The sequence below is a fragment of the Gadus macrocephalus genome, chromosome 10 (assembly GCF_031168955.1).
Source record: "Gadus macrocephalus chromosome 10, ASM3116895v1".
Taxonomy (NCBI): domain Eukaryota; kingdom Metazoa; phylum Chordata; class Actinopteri; order Gadiformes; family Gadidae; genus Gadus; species Gadus macrocephalus.
Window position 1 is genome coordinate 18,571,875 of NC_082391.1, and position 17,500 is coordinate 18,589,374.

General features: G+C 46.4%; 2 protein-coding genes across 4 annotated transcripts in view; one reads left to right on the forward strand and one right to left on the reverse strand.

Moving 5' to 3' along the window:
- Positions 1 to 1,761: 1,761 nt before the first annotated feature.
- Positions 1,762 to 4,330, reverse strand: fgf20b (fibroblast growth factor 20b). Its single transcript, XM_060063656.1, has 3 exons — positions 3,440 to 4,330; positions 2,821 to 2,924; positions 1,762 to 2,410 (listed from the first exon to the last, which is right to left on the reverse strand). The coding sequence occupies exons 1-3, from the start codon at positions 3,723 to 3,725 to the stop codon at positions 2,165 to 2,167; spliced, it is 636 nt and encodes a 211-aa protein (XP_059919639.1). The 5' UTR covers positions 3,726 to 4,330; the 3' UTR covers positions 1,762 to 2,164.
- A 637-nt stretch (positions 4,331 to 4,967) lies between these two features.
- The window catches only part of micu3b (mitochondrial calcium uptake family, member 3b), a 19,972-nt gene continuing 7,439 nt past the window's right edge, over positions 4,968 to 17,500 (forward strand). The window contains exons 1-10 of one of the 3 annotated variants that reach the window (XM_060063584.1): positions 4,968 to 5,281; positions 7,132 to 7,288; positions 8,902 to 8,933; positions 9,130 to 9,208; positions 11,969 to 12,016; positions 12,140 to 12,222; positions 12,321 to 12,386; positions 13,345 to 13,386; positions 16,022 to 16,117; positions 17,230 to 17,318. In XM_060063584.1, the coding sequence (XP_059919567.1) occupies positions 5,033 to 5,281; positions 7,132 to 7,288; positions 8,902 to 8,933; positions 9,130 to 9,208; positions 11,969 to 12,016; positions 12,140 to 12,222; positions 12,321 to 12,386; positions 13,345 to 13,386; positions 16,022 to 16,117; positions 17,230 to 17,318 (941 nt within the window). In that variant the 5' untranslated portion in view covers positions 4,968 to 5,032. The remainder of the gene's footprint in view (positions 5,282 to 7,131; positions 7,289 to 8,901; positions 8,934 to 9,129; positions 9,209 to 11,968; positions 12,017 to 12,139; positions 12,223 to 12,320; positions 12,387 to 13,344; positions 13,387 to 16,021; positions 16,118 to 17,229; positions 17,319 to 17,500) is intronic. The other 2 variants (XM_060063585.1, XM_060063586.1) reach the window with 2 other exon arrangements.

Consider the following 17,500-nt stretch of genomic DNA (forward strand, 5'->3'; position numbering starts at 1 on the left):
CCATACATGAAACAGCGCTGAGATATATCGATAGTGTTAAGAGACACTGTTGTTTTTTTGGGGGTATCACTATGTGAGCTATTGTTTGAAGATCACTAAAAGGGGGGGGAGAGGAGGGGGGGGGGGGGGGGGGGGTAAGAAACCGCGACATCACATCACTTCCTCGACAATGTTTCCCCCATAACATTCTTTTGGTTAATGGCGAGATGCAGGCACTCACTGGGGCGGCTGTATCGCTGCTCCGTTTGAAGACGGCCTACCATAAACATTTCCCTCATTGTTGGGGGGAGAAAAAAAGTGAGGATATTGTAAGACAATCTCTCTGTACAACATTTTTTTTCCACAACAAAGACATGCCAACGCTTTAGCGGAGCCTGTCCTTTAGCTGTCAGCACAGGGGAAGAGGGGTAGTCGCGGAGGGGAAAAAAATCATACATTGGACACTTTCGTTTGGCGTTTCGGGAGATTTTTTGGCAACGTTATAGCCCTGCTCTCACTCCCCCCTCACACAACCCTCCCTGTCCCCCCCCCGTCGTCGAATTAAGACTTTTCAATGAGAATATCATTCTCTTGTCAACGGCAATTACTTAATCCTTATCACTTTGGCCTCTAGTTTTTTTTTATACAGCTGCCTAATGACTGGGTCAGAGCGAAAGGTCAGTTGTTTATATGGAGCCCATCGTGTCAACGCGAGGCCACTCTGTTCACGGCGTCCCAGAGTGGCTTTGAAGTGTTTTATGCATGCATGTGAACTCGCTCTTGTCTCTGGGCATAATGGCAATCATAAAAGAAGGGACAACATTGGTCTCGTAAGTGGGTTTATATGTTTGAACTGACAACATTTTGCAAGACAAAAGCCAACCGGTAAAGTACACTTTAAAAAAATATAGAAATCTATTAAAATTCTATAAGGCTTGGGGCCCCGTTGGGAAAAAACACTTGATTTTGCATAGTGTTGAAGTTAACAAACAAACAATACTGCCTTGTTGCATACACGTTTGTTTAGAACACAATTAGAGTCATAGCCATATTTGTCGTTTTATTCATTTAAAAGAATAACTTATTCTGAATTCATCATCATCTTTTGATTTGGCTTGCATTGATGCATGTGAAAGTTACTTATTCATTGCTGTTGCTATTATTATCATTAACCATAACAAAAATAACACATCAGAGGGAATTTCCAACTTAAATCATAAATGGTCTGTTTCAAAAGGGGGTAAGATATCTTGAACTATGGCGGGGTTGTGGTTTTTTGAAAAGGTTGCCATTTGTTATAGAGAGACTAATAGTTCATAGCTGTTATATTCACGAGCAAACATAGAGCAAACAAGAACCCTCCTCTAAACAGAGGATACACACCGATTCCATCTTAAAAGGGCATCCATACAGTTTCTAGTGGTATCTTTATATCGCACGTATCTAACAGTAAAAATATATTCTCAAATAAATAAATATATAACATAAATATATGTATTTAAGAAGAATAAATAACTTTGTACACTTTGTGTCTTTTATCAAAGGAGTCACAGGTAAGAAAAAATCCACGGCTGAATTCCTTCACAGTCCCTCTGAACGCGCCGACGGCACGGCACTCGATTCAAAACACCGCTCTCGTGAGAGCCGCCATTCCCAGGGATTCCAACGCCAGCTGGCGTCTCCGTGCGACCGGTACATCTGTCCCGGGCTGCCGGCACCGCGACAGACTGCCCCTGAACCCGGCTCGGCTTCCCTCTGTAGACCCCCCCCCCCCCCGGTTGGCCGGCCTCTGAAACAAACGACCCCCTCATGCTTTTCGCGTGCAGGTTGACAAAGTCGGACATTCTAGACTGTCCTCCTCGCCGCTGAGAGATGGCCCGCGCATTCCGACATGGGAGCCGTCCCTCCCTCCCACCCCTTCCCCGAGGGCCTTTATCCCAAGGGCCCCGGGGCTGAGGCTGCGGGCCCCTATTGTGTCTATCCCGAGGCCTCCACAATGGGGGCCGCATCCCTGGTCGGCTCTCTTTCTCTCTCTTTCTCTCTCTGTCTCTCTCTGTCTCTCTGTCTCTCTCTCTCGCTCCGTGCGTCTGTCTGTCTGTCTCTGTCTTCTGCTCGCTGGCAGACCTTTGACCCCATGGCGGCCATGCCTCGCCCCGGAACACGCTGCTGCCGGTGCCCCGTGGGATCAGCTCTGGCCCAGGATGTCCTTGTAGAGCTCGGGCACGCGATCCGGGTCGACGGGCCGCGGCAGGAAGTGGGTGAACTTCTGGTGTCGCCGCGATTTGGTGCCGTCCCTCGACGTGCCATCTTTGTTGAGCGCCACGAAGTAGCGGGCGCCTTTCTCGCCGTGCTTGTAGAGGTTGGATGAGTACGTGTTGTACCAGTTCTCCTCGAACTGCTCCCGGAAGACACACTCCGCCGTCAGCTTCTCCTGCGGGCGAAACAAGCGCATCCATCGATTAGCATCAGGTTTAACAGTGTTTCTTTGATTTGGTGGATTGTTTTTGAATTGTTTGATGTGAAGTATAGTTCAAGGTGTTATTATGAAAGCATGCTAGCTGTGAGTGAATGCATCAGCAAAATGAATAGATATATAAACGCTAATAATAAATTATGAAAAACAAGCTATTAGTTTGTGGCCTTATTCTTTATGGACCAAAGTGGTCTTATCTTAATACTTCAAAAAGGTACAACGAACATGCGGGAAAAAAAATCAAAACGGCAAGTGTTTTTAATCTGATGAAAAGGAAAGAAGCCGAAAGGAAGGAAGGGAGGAAGGAGGATGAGCGGCGATGCGGACGAGAGCATGAATCAGCACAGATGTGTGCGTGGTATACTTACAGAGCCATACAGCTCCCCCTTGTCATTCATCCCAAGGTAGAGACCGCTGTCCACTCCTTTAATGCTTATCAAGCCCACCGCCAAGCTTATGAATTCCAGAATACCTGGGGAAGAATGACACAGTTGTTCTATAAGGTCCCATTGGACGACGGAGATGAAAGGTTGTCACTGAGAGGGTCAAACCGTCTCACGCAAGTCTTTTTCCTCCGATGACATGTGGATTCCTTTTGAAGGAGAAATGTCTGCTACAGACAGGAACTGGGTATTTGGTACATACTGTATTGAGATGATATAGGCTACGGCTACTGCTACTACTATAAACAGTACTAATAACTTAGAATAAGAATAATACTAATAACACAAATAGAAATAGTACTACTACTACTAATATTAATAATTGATCGATTATTATAAAAAAATAACGATTATTAACAAACACAACTTTATTAGTTATAAAATAATCAAAATCATAATAAAATGAATAATGATACAATAACAAATTCCCCAAAGGTATATAGAACTATAAGCAAAGCCATAGGGCTGTGCGTGTTTGGGGTAGAGTTATTACATCATATAGAGGCAAGATGCATAATACCACTACTGTGATTATAATACTCACCAAAGCGACTGTGGTCTTTCCTTGTCCCTTGCACAATACCACCCGGGTGTATCTCGAGATGAAAGCCAGTCCTACAATACAACTGTCTCCTCCTGAGGATCCCCTTCAGGTGGGTTAAATCCGCCGTGGTGCTGCGGGAGAGCCTCTCGCCAGGTATGAGGTGGTGCTCCGCCAGCAGCGCCGGACCGTCCCCTCCGAGAGGGTTGAGCAGGAAATGAGACCCGACGTGTCCAACCCCATCGATGCCTTGATGAAGGTAGCCTCCAACTTCTCCCAGGGCAGCCATGAGCAGAAATCCGGTCTCCGTTGCGCGTCAGTGCTGCCGTAGCGGCTAAAGTTCAGCGAGGAGGTCCGCGGGGAGCGCTGGTGCGTAGTAGGCTACCTGGTTGCTACTGTCACCTATTGCATGTTTACGTCCACATCCGTTACTTAGCACGTACCCCCGCTGTGCAAGGACACCCAGCGACACGGCTCGCTTCCCTTTGACATTAAAACACACACACAAGCATCCGGAAAAAAATGTCTTCACAGCACGCTCACAAATGTTTACTCACTACTGGTGTTTCTTTGCATCAGCAGAGGTTGCCTGCAGTCACGGTTGTGTGTTTGCCCCGGCCGGTATAGCCTCCGCTAGTGAATGTATACGGTAATTTAAAAAGGAAAGAAATGCCCCAAATGTTGCACAGTTATTGGTGGCTTCCCGGGTCCGATAGTGGTTTTGGTTTGAGAGGAAGAGATCGGGGTGCTGAATCACTGCAGTGCAGGTAGAAGCTGCTGAATAAAAGTAGCAGGAGTGGCGAGGCAGGTGCAAAACCACAGGACTAGTAATGGGCGGGGCTGTCACAGTTAAGACGTGCCCTGGCAGAAATCTGTCCTCCTCCCAAGGCAGAAAACAGGGAGAGAGGGAGAGAGGAAGTGTGCGTGTGCTATCATTCGCACGAGCGCGCGTGTGTGCTATGTGTGTGTGTGAGCTAGACCGACAGAGCGAAGGACAGACGCTCTGTCCGAAAGAAAGAGCGAGAAAGAGAGAGAGGGAGAGTGAGATACATAGAGACATAGCGAGAGGGGGGGCAGAGAGATGGAAACAGAGAGAGAGGGCAGAGAGTGTGAGAGAGAGAGAGATCGAGAGAGAGATCGAGAGAGAGAGAGAGAGAGAGAGAGAGAGAGAGAGAGAGAGAGAGAGAGAGAGAGAGAGAGAGAGAGAGAGAGAGAGAGAGAGAGAGAGAGAGAGAGAGAGAGAGAGAGTCAAAGGGGTTTAATGCTGTGACAGTGTTGCAACGTTGTTAAAAATAAATATCCAATGATGATACAATAGTTTAATGAAATGTCTAATTAAAATACCTAAAGTAGCCTAAAATATCTCTAATAATAAAAATAATAATAATAATACTATGACTACAAATAGTAATAATTGTAAGAAATATTCCTATAATTATTATTCACTTTATGATCGTAATAAAATGAACGTCGTGGACATTCGTTAACTCGCCAGCGGGCCGTTTGATAGCGGACCGCGTCAGTATTTCCGCGGTATTTCTCGCGAGGGAACAGAGCGTCCGCTTCTCTTCCGACTTCTCGACAACATAAACAACCATGGCTGCCCTGCGCCGGCTCGTCGCGACGTTCGCCAATATCTCAAAAGGAGGGACGAATGCGACAGGCAAACAAGCGTCAAAGAAAGGCAATGTGTTAAAATACATGACAGCTGGATCCTGCGTCAGCGCCGGGGCTGGGATAGCTTATTATTTCTACGGTTTTGATGGTAGGCGCTCAGGAACTGCGAGCTATGTCGAAGCTCGAGTTTTGCATCTGGCTTTGCCATCAGTATCGGCGAGCGACAAGGTAGGCTGTGTTCGTCGGGACGTCTGGCATGCATGCACTGCTCCTCCTAGTAACACAATACCTTGCATGAGATATACGTTGCTTCAGAGCGTAAGCGAAAAATTATCCTCGAATAGCGTTGCCCTTAATGTTTGACCAAAAAATCTGATATCAAATGATCAAATTTTGGTGACAACTATTTTAACATCGTCCATCGTCTCGTTACGATGAAGGAACTATCCGCCAGCTTCGGTGCTGAAAGGAAGCATCGTCTGTCTGTTCCCCCGTCACGTGACATGTGTGTTTATTTAATCCTGAGAGTTTCACCAAATTACTATAAGGCAAGAGTCCCATTTTAAATGGGTAACTATACAAGACTGATATTTTTTTTAATTAAATTCTAGCACACATCTACTGCATTAATGAAGAGATATATGTTCCTGAGTTTAAGGTTACAATATGAGACAATTCTATCTTACACAACTTCAGCAGCAGAACGATGGCGTGGCTGCAGTTACCTCATCCGTAATTTAGATCATGCATACTACATACATATCATATTTGTTGGACATATTACACCGTCTATTAAGGCTGTATGACACGTTACTGACATCGGTGAACAGCTTTTTGTGGCCTACAACACATACCAACCTAATAAGCTTGCATAACCAAATCAGGTTAACAAGATATCTCTAAGGGTGGTTTGCTTTCTATCAGCACTTGAGATCTTAATTTAGGGATCAAGGGGAGGTAGAGGGTGAATCCTAATCGGTGGGTTTAGAGGTAGGAATGCGACAACCCTGGAAACTGGATCTGGTGACGAGGCTGTGTGTGTGTGTGTGTGTGTGTGTGTGTGTGTGTGTGTGTGTGGTGTGCGTGTGTGTGTGCGCGTATGATTCCACTTGTATGCGCGATTGCATATTTGTGTGCATGCATGCATATGGCCGCATATGTGTTTGTGCTTTGGCGCTTGCATGTGTATGTGAAGTGTGTGCGTTGTGTGTGTGTGTGTGTTTGTGTGTGTGTGTGTGTGTGTGTGTGTGCACTGACATCTGATGAGCCCTGGGCTGCAGAGAGAGAGAGAGAGAGAGAGAGAGAGAGAGAGAGAGAGAGAGAGAGAGAGAGAGAGAGAGAGAGAGAGAGAGAGAGAGAGAGAGAGAGAGAGAGAGAGAGAGAGAGAGAGAGAGAGAGAGAGAGAGAGAGAGAGAGAGAGAGAGAGAGAGTTAATGGTTGAGCGGGGAGAGGGGCAGACATTCCCTGGGTGCGCGCCCTGTGCCCAGTGGAGTTGGCAGGCTGCCACCCCAAAGAGAGATCCACTCTGTCCTCACCCCCCCCCCGGCCTTCTGATCCGCCCGGCTCCAACATTTGTAGGTACATTATCTGGTTCTCCTGGATGACAAGGAAGGCCTGACATAACATGTGCTGCCATTAGCCAGTGGGAGCACAGGCCCCTCTGTTGTTCCATGTGACCACGGCTCTTCGTGCCTCGCTGGGGCAGCCATGGCAACGCTCAGATTGGAGTCCACCTTTCAGACTCTTATTATCATTGTTGATACGCACGTAATATGTCTGTCTCTCCCTGTGTATGTCTGTGTGTGTGTGTGTGTGTGTGTGTGTGTGTGTGTGTGTGTGTGTGTGTGTGTGTGAGGGGGGTCTGACTATGTGTGCGATGCTGCCTGTGAGTGTATCTCTGTGCATTTTTGTGTGTTTCTATGTATCGCTGTGTTTTTATGTTTCTGATTGCCTCTATGTATATGTATGTGTGTGTGTTTGTCTATATGTGTGTATATGATTGTATATCTCTATTTATGTGTGTGTTTTATTTGTGTGCTTGTGTCTGTGGGCCTGTGTGTGTGTGTGTGTGTGTGTAGCCGAAGGCCAGGCCCTATGACCAGCTGGACGAGGGCTATGTGTACATGTCATCGTACGAGAACAGATTTCGCCTGTTCAGCTCCGTAGAAGTGGAGGGCCAGTTCTACATGACACCCCGCAACTTCATCGAGTCCGTCACCCTGGCCGAGCCTAAACGTGAGTCCAACAGTGTTAAATACCAACATGAGTTACATGTGTCGTTTCATCTCTATCCATGTAGAGTGATAGGTGGTTTTCTACTGTTTCGTATATACGTTCTTCATATGATGTTGAGCTGCAATATTGTCTTACGGCTTGGGTGATGGGTGATTCAACTTTTGAATGAAATGACAACCGCAGACAACAGATTTAGTCAGATTTCATCATTATTCGTTTTTGTAAATACTATAGGCATTCGCAATGCTCATCAGTGTATAAAAACAATTTTGTACCTGAATGTTGGTAAATAACCTTTTCAATACAAAAAAAACAACTGACTGCAACAAAGAAGTCAGTTGAAACTCTAATATAGCTTCATTAAAGAGTTCCAGAATGACTTCCATTCCATTGTAGAACAACTTCAATGATCTTCAAAGGCATTGGTGGGGTTTTCTGAGAATGACTTGCTGTGAAGCTCCTCGTAAAGAGATGAATTTGGATTGGCTAGAAGTGCTACAGTCATAACACCTGCATAAAGATAGGCATCTCTACCAGCGACCCTACTTTTATGGCTCATTTATGTGGTAACAGCCGCAGAAAGCCACATACAGGTCCAAAAAATGTGTATAACATTGATGTTTTGTTCAGCATCCCGTTTCAAGGGCAATCAGACGTCCCAAGTGTATTTATAGATTTTCAAACTGATAAAGTTTCCGTTGTGGCTTTTTTTTGGCATTTCATTAGATCACAAAAGAGATTTCAAAGCCCTGTCTTAAATTACACAAGTCTAGTTGCTCAGAGTATTGAGTTACAAAATGTCTGAGCCAGAATGCCTGGTTTCACCATTGAGTAGATCTAGGAAGAATCTGAGCATGGCCACAACAAAATACATATTTGTGTTATTATCCTAATACAAACTGTTGACCCTGATTGGGATCGAAGGAGGATTTAATCTTTTTCCTTCAGATATAAACTCAAGGGGCCTGTCATTTGTATTAGCAGGTATTGACCAAAACAAAAGCCCACCATGTCAGACCTTCAATATTGGGCGTAGGCAGCAGTATCCTTCCATTTAAAAAGACAAATGTCACTGCAATCTCTCTGTGAAAGCAATGTCAAACAAATCAAATCAAACAAAAGAAATGTGCTCTGAGGAAGCGATTCCGCTCTGGCCCCATGCGTGTCGGCCCCCTACTTGTTTACACTTGGGAGCGTATCTCTCCTTTATCTTTACTTGTTCATTTGGACACCTACTTCGCAGCAGGGTGAGTAATCATAAGGGCACCCTAATCCCTGACATTAAACGTGTCCGGAGCGTGTTATCGTGTTGGAGCTGCTATAGGCCGGCGTGATTCACCCAGCCTGCTGCCTTTTTATGAGGCATCCAGCCTTATCTCCTGACCAGTCTGTGTTTTATGGAGTATTGGAATGTGTCTTAGGTGATTTGGACTTTATGTCGCTCTCTTTAGGTTGTATCCAGCCCTCACCTACACATGATTTCACTATTTCCCGCTTCTACCTCAGTTTTTGTCCACCATCATTTAAGTTGTTAATGGTTCCTGGATCACAACTCACAACAACTCATGTTGAAAGAATGAACTAATTGTGACCTAATGTGTTTTCTTAATAAGGTAAAAGGGCATGGAAGTCTCTCACGAAAAAGGTGAGTTGCTTTTTATTGTCTGCCATAAATATGATTATTTTCTAATCGCAATACCACTAGCTATTATAGAAATACATGGCATAACGCTACAGGAGACATCAAAGCATGCTGAAACCAACCCGGTGGCATTGACGCTGTTGAGAAGAGGAGGAGAAGAATGAGATTTGTTTTTCTTTTCCCTCTCGTGTCCTCAAAGGATTTGGAGCAGACGCTGGGTGACACCCCGCCTGTTTGGAAAGGATCATCTAATTTGTTCAGGAACCTTCAAGAAGGAGGTAAGGTGCCGCTCCTCCTGACGTCATGTAACTCATCCGTACACACACACACACACACACACACACACACACACACACACACACACACACACACACACACACACACACACACACACACACACACACACACACACACACACACACACACACACACACACACACACGTCGCGGCTGTGGAGGGAGAGCTGATATCGTGTTTCGATAGGGAAGCTCACAGCCTGCTTCGATAGGTTTGCGAGGTGAAAATCAAGGAGAAAAAAAGAACAATAGGACGAATAATCATCTGTACGGTTACGTATTCGCCACGAGGATCGATTTATTAATCATGGCCATCGTTGTAACCGTAATGGTATAATCTCGAATATGTATGTGATGCAGAGCACGACTGAACTGTAAAAGCCCTTATCTTATCTTCCCATCAATCCAGAGTCGTCATCAATTTGTTCTCGACTAACATGGTGTACGAAAGAGGCTGGAGACATTCCTCTTTTCCCGTGTCACTATATACACAAAATAAAGGCCTAATTAGCAATACTAGGTTACTCATGGCAAACATTTTGTAGGAAATGGATAGGCCGACGGTGGAATGTGTTTTCTTGTGGCACACCATGGATGCCGGCGAACACAATTTCAAAGTAGAAGAGGATAGCATAGTTTCCTTTTTTTTTTTTTTACACTTCCAAAGAGAACAATGTGGGTCTCCTCAAAGGTGGAGCCAGTTGTAATTTACTTTATGTTCATATAAGGTCACGATGGCAGAGGCTGGGGTGAGAAGAATCAGATTACTCCTGAACGCAGATCGTAAAGCGATAAGGATTTAACTGTTGGGGTTAGGGACCCCGGTGCACGGCAATGTGTGCGTTCACAGGCCACCGTGTTGAACTTTGTCGAAGGTTTTCTCTTTTTCTTATTTTTTTGCCGAGGGAAAAAATCGTGTTAATTTCTCAGCTGTGCGCCTGCAGACTTTTCAATCGGACGCTGTTATTACTTTAAAGAAGATCGAGGTGGCGGGGGACACACCAGCTCTGGTGCTCCACCGGCTCTCACCTCTGTTGCTTTAGCTAAGTGCCAGCGCTGGGATTTGGGGCTTTTAATCCTGCTGTTAAACGCCGCGGCTTTGTTGAGAAAAAAAGGACTGGATTGATCTGTGAACAAAGCGTCGCTTTAGAGAATGGTGTGTGTGTGTGTGTGAGGGCGGGGGGGGAAGACTTGGGAGGGGGGGGCGGGACTGTTTGAAGCCAAGCTATGTTGAGACATGCCCCTCTGCCCCCCCCACCCGATCACCGTGGACATCACCAAGACTAAGAATGGCGTTGGATTACATCCCCGGGACTGCCACTCTGTATGAAGTGTTTCTGTGGAATTCTTTGTATTGTCTAACAACATCTACTTGAGCTGGTGGTGTAGAGTGTGTGTGTGTGTGTGTGTGTGTGTGTGTGTGTGTGTGTGTGTGTGTGTGTGTGTGTGTGTGTGTGTGTGTGTGTGTGTGTGTGTGTGTGTGTGTGCGTGCGTGTGCGCGTGCGTGTGTGTGTGTGTGTGTGTGTGTGTGTGTGTGTGTGTGTGTGTGCGTGTGTGTGTGTGTGTGTGTGTGTGTGTGTGTGTGGAGGGTTGGTGGGTTGGTGTTCCCCTCCAGAGTGAAGATGTGTGGGGCTTCTTAAACCATGGTGGGAATCTTAAAGGTTTTCCTCTGTGCTCATCCCATTTGAGCTTGAAAGGTCTTTGAAGCCAGAGATGTGTTGTCATTATAAGGCCGCGGCTGTCAAACACGGAGGATTATGAAGAAGGGATTGTGCACTATGTCACTGGCAACTTTTCCCTCACATTTTCTCTACATTAGCTAGACAATCTTCCTTACACCAGTGACACACAAGTTCCTGCTTTCCCCCCCATATATTATGGCCCCGTTTCCTCTCCGTCAAACAACATGCTGGTTATTATTAGCCCTGCTCATGTTTTTTTTTTTCCCAGGCCTGAGTTTCTGCAGAAGGGGAAAAACATCCTAATGGCGTCTGTTCTTTGTTGCTCGATTGTGTACTGAAAGAGTCCCCATCGCAGTGTCCCTCTTGTCTCTTTTCGACTAGAGGGAAAGAATCCCTGCAGCAAACCCCGCCATACCTGAATCCTGTTCCCATAACACCCTCGCCCAGTCACCCGGAACTATCTACGCTCAATTCTCTATCTCCTCCCCGGCAAACAAAGGCCTGGGAATGCTTTCAGAGGCAGTGTGGTACGACCCTCCAGAGGTTGGTCGGGTGAGATTGGTCCTGACAGCCAGAGTCTTTTTCCTTCTCACAACAAAGCGGGGTTGTAGGACACAAAGGCGAACACAAAGCTGAATCAGGCGATCCTCGATCAGTGACAGATCACTTGAGAATGTATTACACCTTGTTATCCAAACAGAACGCAGAGAGGTGCCGCAGGGGCTTTTCTGTTTGTTTGGGTTTGTGTCCAGATAGGTCAGCTCAGTTTTTTTTTAAAGCCTGTTGTTTGTGTTAGGGGAACACCGAGCGTAAGGTAGAGAGCACCTTTTAAGATTTTATCAATGCCAGAGAGGGAAAAGTAGATTACATCTTTTTTTTGTTGTTGTTTGAAGGTGTGCAACCAGCTTTCTTGGGGCCGCAGTTGTTCAACTTGGGGGCGCATCCCTTTGAACCGATTTCCCGCCCGCTGTCGGCCGACCGCTTGGCGTCGTTTGATGTGGTCCCACATGGATTTAAAGTGTCGCTGATTTATTTGAACGTTCCACTGTTTTGTCTCCAGGCGTCATCAGCTACACAGAGTACCTGTTCCTGCTCTGCATTTTAACAAGTAGGTATTTATTAATTGATGATTCAATGTTGAGCTCAGTGCCTGTATTGACCCACATCAACGTAAAGGGGATGTTAACCTCTAATGGCTGAACGTAAACATGGTGAATGTGTTTCTACTCAGAGCCCCGGGCGGGCTTCAAGATCGCTTTCAACATGTTGGACACGGACGGGAACCAAATGGTGGACCGGATGGAGTTTCTGGTGGTGAGAGGTTCCCCTTTGATTCTGCAATGTCCAGGCCCTCCACCGTTCAGTTCCTTTATAGTCAGCAAAATGACTTGTTCTCTTTTTTTTTTTAAAAGCTCGAGGAAATCTTCCGCAAGAAAAAGGACAAGAAAGAAGAGGACTCCCGGAGATCCGACCTGAAGGTGAGAAACGCGTTAAACAGCCCAGTGGATCTTCAAATGCACAGTTCTTTTAACTGAAATAGGGCTTGAAAGTTCTTAAAACATTGACCAAACTGGGACACCCAAACCTTATAGACAATATAATGTTCATGACTGGCTGAAATCAGTGCGAAACGATTTAACTTGCCATAAAAACAACTTGTGACATTTCTGGCCCTTATTTGAACCCATCAGAAAGAACAATTTCAAAACCAAGGGTTACGCTGTACCTGTAGCAAGACTTATTCAGGAAATCAATTGTAGAAAATACCGGGGCACCCACCACATATTCCCGGACATATATTCCCAAAAAAGACGTATAGCGTGTTTAGCGGCTGATCCTTAACATGTTTAGCATTCAGGTAGGAGCCTTAGCTTGTGTGCTACATCGAGATAGCGCCCGCGAGCAGAGTGCAGAGCAGGGCGCTAAGCTGGATGAGCCGCCCCGATACAGGGTAAAACATGCCTGGCAGGCTTTCATCTCCCCAGCGGCAGAGCCCGAAGCATGCAGGTGGATGTCAACAACAGAGATTTAAACAGAAATCACAGCAGGGATGCTTTGAGGTCTTATCGCACACCAACCCCAACACAACGGCGAGAGAATGGCGAGCAAGCGCTGAGGGCCAGCAGCGAGCCATGGTGGCATCTTTGGGCCCACGCACCAGATTAAAACCAGCGCCCCTAGGACAATCATCAGATGGACACAACGGGCACTCTAGATCTGAACATGCTAAGATGTGCTGAGAGGGAACTTTGTGGATGGAGGTGTGTCCTGATGATCCTGTTCACCCTAGCAGTGGCCAAGAAGGGTATTACAATACACTGGCCAATATGTGATCATATTATGTGTATGCCTTAACTCACATCTTTATATGCACAATATATACATTACTATGTCCTTTGTTATGGCTTGATATCACACTTGTTGTTTGGGTTTCAGAGCCTTCAGCTGTACGGGCATCAGCAGTCCCATGCACACAGCGTATGTATTGATGGACATTTGTCGAGCAGCAGTATATATATATTGATTGGTCTACATACAGTTAAATGTGATTCAATCTAAGACATCGTCTTTTTTTTTATATGCACGGTTGAATGCATGCGTCCATGCATGTGTGTGTATCCATGTGTGTGTGTGTGTGTGTGTGTGTGTGTGTGTGTGTGTGCGTGCTAGTGTGTTAGTCCAAAGGCTTCTCTTCTGTTTTAAAGGAGCTTTGTGGAGCACCGCTGCAGTACAAGTGATTTATGTGCAGGTCTTTTGTCAGAGTGGGGCAAGCTGTGGGCGCAGGGATCGCACTTGAAAAAGCTCTTACCTGTCGTACCTGAGCACTGACAGCATTCCTCCAGGACCCCCATGTTTTATTTTTACAGTTTCTCCCAGAGTGCTATTCAGGCTTAGGTTACCTTTAGAGGTGGCTTTGACCATGAAGATCGCCATGCCAATCAGAAACACACAAATGCACACGCGCACGCATGCAAACATGTTCGCAAGCTAGTTCGCTAAACCACAGCCACACACACACACACACACACACACACACACACACACACACACACACACACACACACACACACACACACACACACACACACACACACACTAAGCCATGTCAGCTAGACCGACCTAGCCTAGAGAAAGTCCCATCTTTTCAAATGCTGCTTGAAGGCTTCAGACGGTTTTGTTTTGATTTGTTCTTCATTACTCGAAGCGTGACCCTCCTCGATAGTCTCTCTCTCCCTCTCTCTCTCTCTCTCTCTCTCCCCCTTCAGAGTCGAACAACAGGCCTGTCAGTTGAGACATGTGGACGGGCTTTCCCCCATCACATTCTAATTACAAGCAGAGCAGGATCCTTTCGTTGGGATCAAATGGGGAAAAAGTGTGGCGCATTAAAGACTTGTCCATAATTAGCTGTGGGATGAAGTCATAAATCTCTCCCTCCTCTCTTTCTCTCTCTCTCTGGTGAGAAGCCATGAAAGAGCTTTGGAAGAGCTGTTTTATCAGCTGTCCCACGGCCCACCCACACCCCCGCCTCGCCGCCAGCCACCCCCCCAGGCGTGAACCTTGAAAAAAGAATGAAATATGAAATAATGCAGGCTCCGCCGGAGAGCGAGTGTGTGTGTGTGTGTGCGCGTGTCGAGGCTGTACAACTGCTTTGTGATTGGTCGACAGTCGCGTGCCTGGCTTTTTGAATGTTAACACCGGGAAGGTGTTGAGGTGTAGCGACTGAAATGATAGGCCAGAACACAACACAGCACGGAGCAGAAGGAGACACAGCACGGAGCAGAAGGAGAGGCAAAGAGCGGGCATAGGAAAACAAAGTTGGGAGTTTGTAATCGGGAAAGAGGAAAATCATTTAGCTTTGCTAAAGCACTCGGAGCTCTAATTCTGTGTGATCCTTCTTATTGCACATGACCCCAATTACGAGTACATTACTGCTGACGCTTTATCTTTGCCACCAGAAGTATTCACATCGTCAGCCGCACTCACATACATTATAAAAATAATAATGATAGTCATTGATGAAGAATGACAGGGTTGAACCCGTGGATCAATAAGGCATGGACTTCCAGCGTTGTTTATCATTTTTTATAAGCCGCACAGTTCGAGACCATTCAAGTTGCTCAGTCAATCTTTATAATATGACTCCTGCTGTTTTTTTAATTTACATCGGTCATTTGATTGACCGAGCAGATGCTTTCATCCGAGGCGAAGGGAGGGGCCGAAAACAACATTAACGCCCTAAGAGAGATTGGAGTAACTCCAAAAAATTGCTGCACGAGCAATTTTCTAAAAAAAGACCTGGCCAGCGTGCAGAGAAGCTTTAGGCACCAGGAAGCCGTAGTTAGCACAACGAGTCCCGAGAAGTGCAACGCTGCAACCTGCCGAGGTTCCCTCACTTTCTCGAGTTTCCAAAACAACGAACAAAGAGAGGCATCATCCCCGGTTGTTGTTTTTTTTAATCCAAATCCCAAAGTGTGTGCGGACGGGGTGAAGGGTGTGCTGTGCAGCCCACGTCAAGTTCAGGGGACGGTGATGGTGATGCATTGGGGCAGCTCCAGTTACATAGTTAGCCTGGCATGAATCATCATTCAGCCTTCACACCCTTGTGTACCTTGTGCAGATGTCTTGGCTAAATGTGTTGCCAGAAAGGGTTGCACGCATCAGTGCAGAGAAGGCTTGCTTCATGCTTGATGGATGGTTTTCCATGGCCTCTCCTCGAAGATGTGTGGGTGTCATCCCCGCGGTCTAACTCTTATTTTGTCCCACTAACTGCCTGAATAGAAATTAAGGGGAGATAGATACGGATCTTTGGTCTCCTGCCTGAACGGAGCGCTTGAGTTTGTCCTTTTGTCTGTGAAGTTGTCTTGTCCATTTTTTCTTTCTTTCCCCCTCATTCTTTTCTTTTTCTTTTTTTTTATCTCCTCTGCCTGTGCATCCATCTTTGTTGGTATTTATTGTACTTTTTTTCCTCCCAGTCTCTGTTATGGTGGCCTTTTGTGTTTATTAATCAAGATCCCTCTTCCCCCCTGGAGATTGACCCTGGAGATTGTGACCGCATTGTGTGTGTGTGTTGGTGTGTGTGCAATTAACCACTGTGCTTCAACCACCGCCTCAGGTCCTGAACAGAGACAGTCAGCATGCGGACAAGAAGGGCATGTGGGACGTTGTCAGGCGAGGCACTAGTCACGTTCTGTTCTCTGACCTCCCCGAGGTAGTCTTCTACATTCGGGTCGTAGAACTTAAAATGTACATTTACGTCACACTCACATCATCATTCCGTAACGTCTGATGGAAGGCAATGTGGCTTCAGGAGGCAGAGTGGTTCAGCTGGTAACCGGAAGGTTGTCGGTTCGATCCCCGGCTCCTCCTAGCTCCGAGTGTCGAGTTGTCCCTGAACAAGACAACTCACTCTTAGTGCTCTCGACGAGCTGGCGGTCGCCTTGCATGGTTGACGCCGCCTTCGGTGTGTGTGAATGTGTGCATGAATGGGTGAATGTAGAAAAGCGCCATATAAATGCAGTCCATTTACCATTTATCTGAAGAAACATTTCACAGGAAGAACCAGGGAACATTGTTCTTGGTCTAAGTTACCTAGCGGCCATCTTGGTTTTAAACATTAAGGTGAATTCCACGTTCAGTCTCCATGGCCTTGCTAGCATTTGGAACCATGATCAAACAGCGATTGCCGCCAGGTGACTAAGGCTTGTTTTATGCCTTAGTCATGTTTTGTATTCAACACTAAATGCTAACATTTTACTCCATATGATGCCAGTAACAGATTGGTTTTTAGGTAGGAGTAGGCCTGTGTACTGAGTGTACTAGTGTGGCTGTACGCTGAGATTGACCGCATGCTACTGCATGGGCCACATCCCCTGCAACGAGCTGCACTCGAGTCGTCTCTGTGTTGAACAAACACGGCGCAGCGACATAACTCCCTCCGTTTTTTCGTTTAAGTCAAAGTCAAATTGTAATCATTAACCCGCTGAGGAATTGTTTAATGGCTCAGCCGAGGTATGGTTATTAACCAGCGTTTCTGCTTACACGCGTACAGCATGGTTCAATAAGCGTCATCGCTAATGGTTACCTGGTATTTCAAAGTTGTACTTTGGAAAAACGGCGAGAGGGGGTCAATGGGTTGGGGGAGGGGAGGTGGGGGGGCTATGAATTTAAATTGCTTAATTTGTGTGCGCTTGTGTGTGCTTCTCAAAACAAGTAGCACTCAGCGTGTTGGGGTGAGTCCTTACTTTACTCACGTGCTGGAGGTTGTTTTGTCTTTGTTCCAACTGGCGTAACGGAACCACATCTTCCGTTGTGCCACCCCAGTATGATGACCGCATTGCCGACACGACTCTCCTGGTGCACTTCTTTGGCAAAATGGGCAAGGCAGAGCTGAACTTTGAGGACTTTTACAAGTAAGTGCAAAAAAAGAAAGAAAAGAAAAACACTCTCACGCTTTTTGGATTAATCAGTGACCTGCACGCTCTAGACTGAACCGGTGAGGGTAGCGCACGCGCACGCCTCTGGCTTCGCACAACGGTCGGCGGCGGCGTTTGACACGGTGTCAAGTGTTTTCTTTTTGCGCGCGCGCGCGCCG

Coding starts and splice junctions, on each gene's coding strand:
- fgf20b (XM_060063656.1), bottom strand. CDS start 3,725: ATGGCTGCCCTGGGAGAAGTTGGAGGCTACCTTCATCAAGGCATCGAT. Junction 2,925..3,439: donor GAAAGACCACAGTCGCTTTG/GTGAGTATTATA, acceptor ATTCTTCCCCAG/GTATTCTGGAATTCATAAGC. Junction 2,411..2,820: donor AGGGGGAGCTGTATGGCTCT/GTAAGTATACCA, acceptor TTTCGCCCGCAG/GAGAAGCTGACGGCGGAGTG.